Genomic DNA, 14,100 nt, shown 5'->3' with positions numbered 1-14,100 from the left:
TCAGTATCAAGCTACAAATATTAACTAAAATGGCCCCTCCATCTTCAAATGCTCCAAATCTAGGGGCATTTCACTAGTTCAAATCTTATGAGCCCATGCACATGTTTTATAGTAGCCATCATCATCTGACGGTCATGGGAAATACTAAGTTTATTACATGGGCACAACATGAGCACAACACCCCCTTACATGAGGGTGGGGCCCGGGCCCACTCTCATGTGAGGGGGGTGTTATGCTCATTTTGTGCAACAATCATTTCCCGGGCCACAGTGTAGTGGCCCCATAGTGACCGCAACAAGATTTGGCAACCTTGTGGTTACCGCCAATTAATCTGACAGCTATTAGAATTTTGCAAATCAGATTCAGTAGCCCTGTGATGACCACTAGCCCACTCCAGCAACTTTTCAAGCGCCATCAATCAGATCTGGTAGCTTGGAGGCCACTGCCAAAGCTTCCAGAGCACCACCACGGTGGCGGCATCGCCATTGTTATGCTACAAATTAATTTTAGACTTTTTTATTTTAAAAAACTGTTTCTCAATTTTTATTTTTTACATAATACTTCTAAAATTTACCAAATTAATTTTCGATTTTTCTCAAATGTGACTTCCACCGAATCAATTCTCAACTTTTTAACTTTTTTTAAAACTCTTATCGAATAGACCCACAATTTATCATAATAGAATAGGTAGTTTTCCACCCTAATTTTAAATATTTTTTTAAAAAAAAGTGTTGGGCTCCCTATAAAATTTCAGCTTCACAAGTCACATTTTTTTGGCAGATCGAGTCTAGCCAATGTCTCACCATTACAACCTTGTTGTATTTGAGGTTACCATATAGTGCTTGTTTTATTGCAACTTTCCTAGCTAGAAATCTTATACTATAATCTATCTTATTTTATTTTAAGCCCTGAAAAAAATATATATAAAAAAAAAAAAAAAAAAATGTTTCTTGTTATTGAATTGATATGAAAAATATCAATTTGATTGCAATCAGTCGGAAAATAAAAATCGACAATGCCATATATATATATATATGGTTGCCAAAAAATCAAAGAAAAGCTCCACAAAAATCCATAGATAAAGTGGGGAATTACAATACTTAAGGATGAGTTAAGTATGCCGCGATGAAAATGCTGGAAGAATGCTAAATGGCAAATCTCAATAAAAAAACAAAAAAAGGCATAGAAATATTGAGTTCATTGCCACGGCTGTTTCTTGACATCCATATTGGATGTCTTTATTATGTAAGTAGTGATTAAATTAATTTTTTTCCTTGAGCAACTAATTAACTCAAGAATTCTAAAATATTTTATATTATTGTGTGGGAGTATAAAATGGCACATAAATAATATACTTTAATTTATTAAAAACTCTCTTTGATAACATGCACTTTTGATCATCCAGGCTAGGAGACAAAAGGGCCATTGCCATCGTTTTATTAGATCGATCAATAGCCTAGTCATCAGAATCTTTGTTATCGGAGGGAACCACCTTTGCATTTGAATAATAGCTGTCCCTGAAAAATGGTCATTAATTAAAATAAAACCATATATAATGTTTAAACAGTAAAAAAGAAAGAAAGAAAGATGGATATATAATATATATTCTAATTAATCTAAAATATTCTTACTGCATTTTCTTGAATTCCTTCTCAGTGTTGACAGCGCGATACTTCCATCCGTCACAATAGATGAAGTGATGTGAATCCAAGTTTGTCTGTCCCTCGTCTCCTACAATATCTTTTCCAGCAATGTTAATCATTTTCTTCAACCCTTGAAGACTCATCGGCATATCAAGATTGATAGTCTTCTTAATGTCCATTTCGTAGTTTACATGAAAAGTTCCCGACTCTTTTTTTGTTTGATAACTTGCATTGGCCTTCTCTTTCCCTTTCTTCTTGCTCTCGCCGACAGCCCCCTCGATCTCTTCGCCTTTCTTCTTGTGAAAATCCATCTCTCTCTTTCCGTGCCTGATCGAGTACGTTGTCTAGTTTTGTGTACGTGCGTGCAAGGTTGTTTTTGATTATCTAATTGCCTGCATTATATATATATATAGTCGAATTAAGTTATAGCATTATTGCCACCATTATTTTGTTGCATCCATACATGCATGTTCACAATTGCATGCACTCGATCATAATTGTCGTATATATGCATTTCTTGATCTCTTTCTCTCAACCAACTCGATCTTCTTACACGCGTGCGAGATCATTGATTTGCTCATAACAACATCGTGTTTTATAGATGTAATGCTACACATCATCCTCTTGTCCTCCTTTTGTCCTCCCAAAATTGATGTGGCTCTTAAAATCACTATTGAATCAAAATACAAGAGTGATATATCAAAAATTCAATGATGATTTTAAGAGCCACATCAATTTTTAGGGGACAAAAGGAGGACAAGGGGATGATGTGTAGCATTACTCAAATTAATTAACGTACGGTACATTAATTTCCGTCCCCTTTCCGTCTCCTTTGAGACATCTAACAGTACTGTTTTCGATCCTTTTCTTTTTCTTTTTTTTCAACTGATGGTGAATGCTAATTAATGCCAATTAAGCACTTCATAGATTCATTTGACACGCGCTTAATTATTTTTATAATGGGAAACCATTAGTATTACTGCATGAACTGGCTATGATATATATTTTCATTACATATTTTTGGATACCCATGATGCTTTGTACAATTGTACTTAATGAGAGAGCAGTACATTAAGAGCTTAATTAGAGATTTGATTCATCAACTAATTTATAGATTTTTTTTTTTTAGAGAAATGTTATTTTTTCATCTAGGTCCTATCCATCTCTTATTTTTTTAGAAAAATATCATTTAGAGATCTGTAGCTAGGTTCTATTTAAAAAAGGATGGATGGGAGATGGATGAATAGAAGGTCTCAAATTAACTTTTATTAGATTAATTTATAAGGAGTAAACCAACAGTACTAGCTTTTCTTTGGGAGAATTAGAAGTTGTCTTCACTTTTATTTTTATTTTTGTAGTCCAAAAATTTTGGTTCTTTAATTTCCTCCAAGACGAAATCATGCCTCAACATTAATCGATCATGAGGGCAGCCCGGCCATGGATAGAAAAACTTTAGACCGATATATTTCTATGTGAAAAAATACTAAATCTTCCCCTGTAATTTCAACTTTTATAAACTCAATTCCTGTGCTTTTAATTTTATATGAGAGATCCTTGTGGTTTGCTCAGGTATCAAAATTGTTGGGAGTAGCTAGGCATGGACAATTAATCGATGATAAGGGATTATATTATTATATGGCTTCCAATACCAAATGAATGAAATGTTAGGCTTCATATATACTGGAGTGAATGAAATATTATTGAAGGAAAAGAAAGTATGTTATTCTAGGCAATACGTACATAGCTCATCGAAACATTCTTAAGAAAAATCGTTTTCTCTAGAAGTGAAAAAAAAAAAAAAAAAAATGACAAAAATGATCGACAACAGAACAAGTTGTAGAACATAAACTTAATTGTATTTCTGATATTTTTCAAACTTTACAATATGATCGATGACCAATTTATAGTAAATGATCGAGGCCAAAGAAAGAAAATACAGTAATTACTGAAGAAAAAGAGAATAGAATATTGTAATGCATGTGTGGAGCAATATGAGACGGTCGTAGAACAATGAAGGACGCCTGGAAACGTCAATGTCGACGTTTATTGAAGGCCACAAGAAAGTGGCTCTGATATCATGTAGAAAATTAAAAGAGAATAGAAAATAATTGTGGAATAAATTTGCATTTCTTATATATATTCTTTGTACAATAAAGTGACCTATTTATAATTAAATGAGGCCAAAGAAAAAAAAGAAAATATCAATTACATTATACAATAATATCAAATAATACCGTAATTGATAGGAGAATATTTTCGTGATATGCTGATGATATTACGAAAATATTCTCCCATAAACATGGCAAGTATCGTATCATTCTAACAATTACAAAATCATAAAATATTCCTAACATATTTACAATGGCTAATATGGTATATCACCATATAAATTAGTGAGGAATATTAAATATTTCCACAATGTATATTATGAAAATATTCGGTCACTGATATGGCAGTGTATGGGAATATAAATGCTAACACGTATTAATATTCTAACAAGAAGGCATTCGGTAAATAGTTTCTTAATTAATTATCCCATTTGTGTTCAATGAATTAATTCGTGATAACAATCGTGCATGCCGCGTGTTCAACTCGATCGATCTACAACAAGATATGCGTCACCCATGTTGGAAAGTACGGATTTCAATGGCCCCAAGGAGGAAAAAAGACTAGGGAAGAAAAAAACCAAGGCCAATTCACACATATGTTGTCTTGGTGTTCACCTTTGATTTACACTTGCTTATGTTTGATACTCCACCAAAGGTATACATTATATTATTTAATTTCAAACAGTGACATGCACACAAAAATTAACATATATATTAATTAAGTACTCCATGCAATGGCTAGTGATGGCTCAATCCATTTGGGTTCAATCCAAACAGAATCCCCAGAGAGACCACAAGACCTTGGGCATCTTTTCATTTTCAGCAAATGCCAATTGCAAAATTTTGGACCATGATCTTCCTCAGAGTCAGATGATGAGAGACACCAAGAACCAACAGGGAAACTATCCAGCCGCAGCCAAGACGGCCCCAGTGTTGCATACCCATCACGTTTGCGGTTTACACGATATTTGTCGTCATAACTTTCCAAATTTTCAATCTCAATTGGGTCGTCGATATCCTCTAAGAGAGTAATGACTTGCCTCGGCCCCATCAAAGGAAAATCAACACACATTGACACTTTCCCATCTCCGGAGTCTACCATGTATGAGTAAACCTTGTCATCGCGAAGAGCTAGCTTGGCTCTTCTAAAACATCTATATTGGTCGCCTTTGTCAGTCTCTCGGTATGCCATGACCCGCCCCTCCTTCTCCACCCAATAGAATATCCCAGCATGGACCATTGCATTCTTAATAGGTGCAAATTTGATTCCTGGAGTTTTGTCAACTCTCCTTGTAGTCCAAGTACTGTCGCCGTGGCGGCAGAAGCTGATTTCAAAGTTTTCCTCGTCAATATAGGTGGCGGCATAGACAACGCAATGGGGGGATGTTGGGGGTGCTGATAGAGCAAAAACTGGCATGTAGTCATAGATTATAGTCCGGCGATATCTGAACTTTAACATGTGTGTCATTCCAGAGAAGTCAGTTGACCAAGGGAGATCTATCCGTGCTCGAGAGAATGGATTGAAGAAGAATAGAGACGGGGAAGGTTCCGAAGAAAACACAAGGAGCCAGCCATGCTTTGAGAGCAGCAACCTTGTGCTGCTCCTGCATAACTCTGGGACATCAACTGTGTATATGCGCCTGGTGGAGGGGTCCCCAAACTCCCATTTAGTAGTAGCCGTGGAGTTCCTCGAGATCATGAGCCATAGTGGGTATTGCACCGGGCAATTCTTTGAAGCTAAACGCCACTGCTTACAGACCGCACGGAAAGAGAAATGGTCAAGAAAGCATAGGCATCTGATTATCATTGTTAAAGGATCTACGGGAAGACTGGACCAACATCTTTGATTTTCAACTGTCTTCGTTGTACTTGATTCTGTAGTGTTTTTTCTTCTTTTCCCCATCCGATCCTTGCAATATCTTAATTATTCTGCACAATGAAAAATCGAATTAGTTGCTTATGAAAGCTTTCAAACAAATATCAAGATCATCCATTTATAGTGATCATGAACATATATATATATATCTTAAAGACATGCAACTTGGACAAAGTAATCTGACATACTTACCTGGATACCGAATATGATGAAGCCTATAACAGGAAGATGCAACGTACGGCTTCGTTTAACTTGGTAGGTGAATAAAGCATACATATGAAGCCATGGAAGTCTGTATATATACAGAACTTCAGCCTTTCAGGAAGCTTTATATAGTATATTAATTATACGTAGCCCATTCATTATATATTACCATGAAGGGCAAGAAAACAAATAATTCAAGTTATAAAGTTTTTTCTGATAACGAACTGCCTGCATGATTTTGTATTAAAGGAAATTCAAAAACCATGATTTTCTGGGCTATTTGGACAGCAATAAAAATAAATAAAAGCGAAAAATTAAAAACTACTGTTGGTTTTCTCCTTAACTCTGATAGATATTTTCTATAATTAGCTAAGCCCATAAATATACTACCCTTATCTTTAAGCGTAAAACATGGCTATCAATTTATCAAATCATAAGTAATGAAACCACAGGATCCTCATGATCTCCTAGAAAATATTTCAGCTTCTAAGTACTAATGGCTTCCCACTTTAATTAATTACACTTCTAGAATTGAGCTGATTTCGATTTCATCTTTGATTGCATTCTTTATGTATACTACGAGCATGGATTTTGATCACAAAATTAATTAAGATATGATATATTGTCATCTTAAGACACTACTCCTGATCACTTTTGCCTACGTAACAATTTTTACTTTTTTCTTTTCTTTTCTTTTCTTTTTTTTTTAAAAAACTCTAAGACTAATTATTGGGGGACTACCTTGCCACGTGAAGTGTATACTAGGTACCCCATTTTCATAAGCCAAAAAAGTTCCTTCTGTAAAACCCCATTTTCTCCGCTTTTCTCTCAGAGAAGTGTATACTAGGTACTAGCTAGGAGCCTAGGAATGCTTTCCTGACATGATGATTATAACGTATAATCGAAATTTCATTAATGCACCAAGTAAAAACATATGAAAATATTAATATATATGTAGGAAATTAATTAAGCTGAAATAGAATTAATAATGCTATCAATCTATTCATAGACTAATATATATATACATGCATGCACGCGCAAGACATGAAATTAAGATGAAGCAAAATTTGGTTCCTATATATGTATATTTCAGTCCTTACATGGAATTGCTATGTCCGTAGAAATTAGGATTAAGAAATCTTTGGAATTTAAGAAAATTAAATAAACAACTAAAATTCCACCAAATCTTCAGAATTTAGCCTTTATATATTAATTCTTCATTGTATTCTTGCGTGAGATGATATTATCGTTTAGAGGAATGCTAGAGTATCTTCTTGTGTTCTTTTGAAATGGCATAAATATAATTTTTTTAATTAAAAAATTACAACTATGCCATCCAAAAAGACATAGATGTAATTTTTTAATTACATTTATGCCATTCCAAAAGAACACTAGGAGAACACTAAAAGATGCTCTAGCATTCCTCTATCGTTTATATATGAACTATGGTGCATGTTGTTCCTGTAATTAATGAAAATGCATGTGTGCTCTATGTGCTCTATGTGCGTGTGTGGACGGAACCATGATCATGAGGGACAAAGTTATTTGGGGAGGTGGTGAGTCTGTACTTTTTTTTTCCCTAGCTGTTTTTCTTCTCTTTTTTCTATCAGTTGTCTTTTATTTTTTAATTTTTTTTTTCTTTTAGTTATTCATGATTCTGATCAGGTACAAAAATCTACTATAGTTATCAAATAATAATTAGAAGACATTGTATATAGCAAGATTTGTCAGCTCTATGGCATTAATTAAATCCCGAGTTATTGCAAATTAATTAAAAATGAAACGATAAAATTATGGAAGTAAATATTCTATTATTTATTGCTACACCACTGCATGTTGATTCTAGTTCCTACTACTTTTTTACTTGTAATATTAATATATGTAAAAACAGTCGATCAAAATGATTAATTTTAATCTAATTTCCCTTTTTATTTCTTATCAATTATTTAACAGAAAAAATAAAATGAAAGTATTCAAATTTCTTGTCTTAAATGAAATAAGCGAATTAGCTAGATTAATCATCCGTAGTACGTGTATGAAATTCGATAGTATATGGGAGAAAGAAATACATGAATATTAATTCCTACCATACTTGTTATTGTTAATGTAGTATATCAAATCATATATACAGTATAAAGATAGAGGTTTAATATAGATCAATCTCCAATTTATATATATATATATATCAGTGTACCAATTTTATAATTCTATTTCTTTGCTTCATCAATTTAATTAATCAATTCTTGCCAATTAGTCACGTGGCTAATTTATTCATTTTTTTTTAATTTTTTTTTTTAGGTTTAAAATTTTAGCCACGTGATTTATTGGTCACGTGACACATAAAACCACGAGACTAATATATTAAAATTATTTTAATTTTTTTTATAGATTTGAAATTTTAGCTACGTGGTTTAATATTGGTCACGTCGCCAATTAACCATGTGGCACATAAACCACATGGCTAATTTATTAAAATTATTTTAATTTTTTTTAAGATTTAAAAAGTTAGCCACCTGGTTTATTGGCCACATCACCAATTCGTCAATTGACCACATAGCACATAAACCACGTGGCTAATTACCATTATTGTTGAAACTTCCCTTTAGCCTATTTCTAATTTCCCTCCTCTTTAATTCTCTCTCTTTCTTACTTTTTCTAATTTCTCCCATTTTTCTTCCTTTTCCCCCTTTTTCCCACGTAAGCCTTTCCTTCTTCTCCTTTTTTTTTTTTCCTTCACACAGAGAGGGAGACCAAGAGAGCTGGAGAGAGTGACCTGGAGCGATTATGAGAGAGAGCCGTGGTCAACGACGGCACCGGTGTTCGGAGGGTCACGACCCGACGCCAATAAAGTCAATGGGGTGTTTTTCAGACATTTTTTGGGTTTTTTTTTAATTATTTTTTCCTTCTGTTTCTTTGAATTCTCTGATCTGAAAGTTAGGGTTTTTTTTGGTAGTTTCATTTCGCTCCGTCTCTAGTAATTAAACATGCATCTCCACTGGTAAAATTAACAACAACGATGACGTGGTGATTTTCGGTTTTTGTTGGTGATTTTTGGTATTTTTTGGTGTTTTGTTGGTGATTTTTTTATAATGCGGTCGACGGGGGATTTTTTGGGGATTTTTTGGATTGGATTTCATGAGAGAAGGAAGTGGAAGATTTCGCTGGCCTTCAAGAAGTTTCTGGTGAGAAGAAGAAGAAGAAGAAAAAAAAAAAAAAAAAAAAACTGAAATTAGTTTATGTACTTTTTAAAAAAACATATATGATTTTAGCGTCGTGGATTAGTTCCACATGGCTAAAAGTGCTTATTTTTCTTTTCTTTTTTAATTAAAAAAAATGCATTTAACCACATGTGAGTAGCACGTGAATAACAACCACGTCGCTAAGTAACCACATGTATAAAAATACCACATTGCTAAGTGGCATTTAGCGACAACCTGATTAGCTACGCGGGACCCACGTGACTAACTACATGTGGCTAAATATTAAATTATTTGTAATTTAAATAAAACAATATGTTTAAATATATAAGAACAACCACGCAAAAACTGATAAACTATTCATACTAAAATGATTATATTTATATCTATTGATAAGTTGTGAACAGTTTAATCATATATAATATCTTACCCATTCCATCAAATAAGTGAAAGATTTATGTACATATTCATTATATGGTTATATATACATAATTCAATTTATAAAATTTAATTTGAAATATAAAATAAATTCTCTTCATTTTACTTAACGGAAAGGATATATTCCTCGGATAAATGGGGTGGTTGAGAGAAAAAAAGAGAGACGCATGCTACTAATTATGAATGCATGCATGATCAAAATGATTTTTTTTTTTTTTTTTTTTTTCAAAATGAAATTAAGGCAATATTAGGATATGAATGGTGGAAATAATATTGCTAAATTCCGCTATAAAATGCAAGAAAATAGAAAACAACCACGGCCCATGAGCACTTAAAAGAGAGATGTGGATTTTCGCAAAAACAAATTTCTAAGACAATAGGTCTTTCTTTTACGAGACCAATAGTTTTTCTTCATTTTTTTTCCCCCTTTTTCCTTGGGAAAAAAGAAATTACGAGACCAACATACGATGGGCAAGATTAATTTGTATGGGCCAAAATCCTGGCCCTAGTCCAATAGTAGCCCAATTGGTTTCCCTATAATGCAGTGCAATGAGATAATTATATCTGACTTAAGTTTTGAAAGAGTGATCGATCATAATACATCACACACAAGCTCAATAATTTTAGAAAATTAAGAAGCTTCTTGTGAATTTCATTATCATAAGCACCATCCCACGTCCTTTCTTCAAATTTGGTAGCAGCTACACATCAGAAGTTTTTTTGATGAAAGCAACACCTTTGTCCGATTAAGTGAAGGAGATTTCCATGTCACTTAGCTTGGGTGCTAGTAATATCATCGAAATTAGGTAGATATCATATTGAAACCTCCTTGGCCACTGCCGTCGTTGCTGTTGTCATATATATATAGGAAAGTTTTTTTTTTATCAAGTGTCGAGTTCTGGTTCTATTGAAACATGAATATAAGATTATATGGGTCAATCATAATTCAACCTTTTTAATTAAACGGGTCAATTAAATCTCTCAATCATATATAACCTGCTAATTTCATATATGCTGAGTTCGTATCAAATTTGTGAGTAGTGTAAAAAATTGAAAGCCCTATTTCTATTCACCCTTTACTACAAGTAGTAGGTGAGTGGTTAAGATATTAATGATGGAAAATTCCTTGTTCTTTTATGCATAAATCTCAACAACCCCCATGACTAAACTAATGCCTGCAGGTTCGTTCATGACCATTTATCAAAAAGAGGTATTGAAAGTGACGACCAACCCTTCGCTTCAGATGAACATAAAGTGACATTCCCAGAAGCTTCCCAGTTATGAACAATGCACATCATGAGCAGCTACTTCTCTCTACCCTCTCCTAACCCATCGTCATCCGCATGTGTATATATATATATATGTGTGTATGCATGCACACTCGGAGAGAGCAATTAAGTAAAGAAATTCTCAGTATATACTTCTTTATATATTCATCTTCAACTGCTGTTTTAATTTAGGTATGTCAGAAATTGTGTTTGCCATGCAAATAAATCTACGCATTTATATTCGTACACTGAAAGACTTTCACGAGTTGAAACGGAAGATTATGGGATTGTATTACTTCTTCAAGCAAGTGGATTATTCCAAGGAGGGTCGAGAACCCCGGCCAGGCCAGCAATGAAGAAGTACTGGAGCGTTCTTCACCATAAATTGGCTCTCTCTAGCTTTTGTTACTGAAATAATTAGACATTTTCAATTCGATAATATATGTATTGTGTCCTTTAAGAAAGCTAGATTTAATTTCTAGCTTTTATGGTTTTTGCTTACTTCCAGCTTTTGTTACAATCAAACTAAAGAAAAAAAAAATAGAAATTCCACTGAACTTTGTGATCATATTAATTAAGGATGTGAAAGAAGAATATAACTAGCTACTACATCTTATTTAATTCTTTGCATTTGAATTTACAAGTAGTATTTTACACCATTAGGATCCCAGCAAATTAATCCAAATCCCCCTTAGGAGATCAGATGGCTCTAATGTTGTTTATGACATAACGTACTAGGTTCAGGGCAAAAGTAAATTCCTTACTCTGAGCATTTTCTGTTAATAAAGCTTTGGCTAGAGCTTTTCTTATGTAATCTTTAGTAATAGTTAGCTTTAATTTAATTTATTGCCTTCCTGAAGGCTTATTGATGCCGACCAGTTTTATATATTGGTGTTAGTAAAAAGGCCATATCCTTATAATTCCGACATTGAATGAAGTCGATCTTAGTGACATTTTTGAAAGCTTATTCCAAGAGCTACACAAAGTCATATTTCATGAAAAAAAATTCAATCCCAATACTTACTGGCCGGGTCAAAACATGCCTCTGTCGAAAGACGATCTATATATACCCACAACAGCCCGTTGAAGCCCGTTTGAACGCACACGACTCGGTAGTGCCGTTTTATTTTGCTTTTCTGTATAAACTCCATTAGAAGGCCTTAGCCGCCGTACTTTATGTTGGCTTATGTAATATTTTCTTCAATTTTCAATAAGCTAGAAACACTCAAAAGTTAAGTTTTATTCTAGTTTTCTTCAAACCCTTGATTGTTTCTTAGTTTTGGGAAGAGTGGTGAGTTTTATGCTTGTTGACTCTGAAACCCACTGCCCCGCACTTGGTTAGTTAATAGCAGAGCGTACGCGGCATCACTTATAGAGGCTAGTTATTCTTATGGAGGGCCAAGAAATTAAAGCAAACTAAGGGCTTTTTGCCCCCGTTCGGCTGTAAAAGACATAAACTTCAAGTGTCTATCAAGTAAAGAAATTAGGAAGTAACATTAGAATTAAGCATATGAACGGCCATTTGTAAGTAAGCACAGTAAAGAGCTAGTGAAGTTACAATTGCATTAGGAATATGATAAACGCCACCATTCCAGGTAGAGGCCTGCTTGCTAGCTAGTACTTGTAACCCTTGACAAACAAACTCTCAGAAGCCAAACCACCAGCACCCCCGCCGGTGTACTTTCCTAGAGTGGCCTCCGAATTAGACTTGCACCTCACCAAGAACGTATCCTGAGCTTTCCCAACATTCTCCTTCTTTCCAGCCCATGTCTTGAGCGTGCTTTGCTGCAAAGCTCGCCCAAATGAGAAAGAAAGAGTCCATGGCTTCAGAACGTCCAACCTATTCATTGCGTTAAGATTCCGTGTTGCCTCCTCCTCGCTTTGTCCACCAGATAAAAACACAATCCCTGGCACTGCGGGCGGGACAGTTCGGCGGAGTGCGGTGACTGTGTACTCAGCAATCACCTCAGGGGGTACCTGTGCAACAATACAATTTAGGAGGCTATGCCTATGAAGACGAAAGTCTATATTGGCCGGCGAAAGAATAATGAATGCATTACCTTTGGGCTATCAGAGCCTGGGGTGACCATGTTGGGCTTTAGGAGTGAGCCTTCGAGAAGTACATGGTGATCATTCAGTGCCTTGTAGACTGCTGCAAGCACAATCTCAGTAACAGCAGCGCATTTCTTGATGTCATGAGCCCCATCAGTTAAAATCTCAGGCTCAACAATCGGCACCAGCCCATTCTCCTGACAAATGATGGCGTAGCGAGCCAAGCCTTGGGCGTTTTGTTGGATTGCCAGCTCAGAGGGCTCGTGAGGGCCAATCTTGAGGACGGCACGCCACTTTGCAAAGCGTGCACCGGCCTTGTAGTACTGCTGGCACCGTGCTCCAAGCGAGTCCAAGCCTTGGGTGGTGGTTTCACCGTTGGTGCCGGCCAACTCGACCGTGCCCTTGTCGACTTTGATGCCTGGAATGACATTGTTTTCTTGAAGGACTTCCACAAAAGGTTTTCCGTCTGAGGTTTTTTGGTAGAGGGTCTCCTCGAAGAGGATGACACCGGAGAGGTGGGAGAGGGCATTAGGAGAGGTGAAGAGGAGCTCGCGAAGGGCTTGGCGGTTGGACTCAATGTTATCCACGTTAATACTGGCTAGACGCTTGCCAATGGTGCCGGTGCTCTCGTCAGCCGCCAAAATGCCCTTCCCAGGGGTGGCAATGTACCTGGCATTCTTGATAAGCTCCTCTGCAGAAAGAAAACCATGGGTTTGATCAAGATAATTAACATTAATTACGCACAAAGTTGTGTAAGATAGATAGATTGAGAGAGAGAGAGAGTACCTGCATACTTTCCTACAAAGGCCGACATGGTTGAAGCTAGCTATCAGATGGTATTGGGTTGGATAAAGAGGGATATATATAGATAGATACAGGACCGAAAGTGCAAAAACAAGTTTGCACGAGCACCAACCTATATAGATCAGCTTCCATCGAATATCCCCCAAGGAATACCACACATCCCATGCATCGACACGTGTCCAAAGATTAGCCCAACGAGGCTTTATCATCCTCGGATAAAGCAATGAGTGATCGCTCTCTTCCCCAAGTTGCAACTCATCCACTACTAACTTCCCTGGTCACCTCACATGAACTAGAAATTGTGTGGAAAACCTCTCCTCCGCATCCACTTTGTTCTTTCCAGAACTTCAAGAGGAGGATTCTATTAATCTTTTTCTTCTTCTTTTTTGGTAAATAACCTGTCTCAATCTGCTTCCTAAGTAACCTCTCAGAAACCTTAGACGCAGCCTTTTGAGTTCACTAGAACATTCGGTAAATAAACTTCCAAAAATTGATCAAGCTCAATTGAAG

The 14,100-nt window shown here is 35.5% G+C and overlaps 2 protein-coding genes across 2 annotated transcripts; both read right to left on the bottom strand.

Annotated features, from left to right (window-relative positions):
• Positions 1 to 4,453: 4,453 nt before the first annotated feature.
• Positions 4,454 to 5,650, bottom strand: LOC133875981 (F-box protein At4g00893-like). Its single transcript, XM_062314271.1, has one exon. It carries the CDS (start codon positions 5,556 to 5,558, stop codon positions 4,470 to 4,472), a length of 1,089 nt encoding a protein of 362 aa, XP_062170255.1. The 5' UTR covers positions 5,559 to 5,650; the 3' UTR covers positions 4,454 to 4,469.
• A 6,552-nt stretch (positions 5,651 to 12,202) lies between these two features.
• LOC133874849 (fructose-bisphosphate aldolase, cytoplasmic isozyme 1) lies at positions 12,203 to 14,038 on the bottom strand. The gene is made up of 3 exons (XM_062312734.1): positions 13,573 to 14,038; positions 12,795 to 13,477; positions 12,203 to 12,711 (listed from the first exon to the last, which is right to left on the bottom strand). The coding sequence occupies exons 1-3, from the start codon at positions 13,598 to 13,600 to the stop codon at positions 12,349 to 12,351; spliced, it is 1,074 nt and encodes a 357-aa protein (XP_062168718.1). The 5' UTR covers positions 13,601 to 14,038; the 3' UTR covers positions 12,203 to 12,348.
• Positions 14,039 to 14,100: the final 62 nt, after the last annotated feature.

The sequence above is a fragment of the Alnus glutinosa genome, chromosome 8 (genome assembly GCF_958979055.1).
Source record: "Alnus glutinosa chromosome 8, dhAlnGlut1.1, whole genome shotgun sequence".
Lineage (NCBI taxonomy): Eukaryota > Viridiplantae > Streptophyta > Magnoliopsida > Fagales > Betulaceae > Alnus > Alnus glutinosa.
Note: the sequence above shows the minus strand (reverse complement) of the source record. Positions and strands in the feature narration are given on the sequence as shown.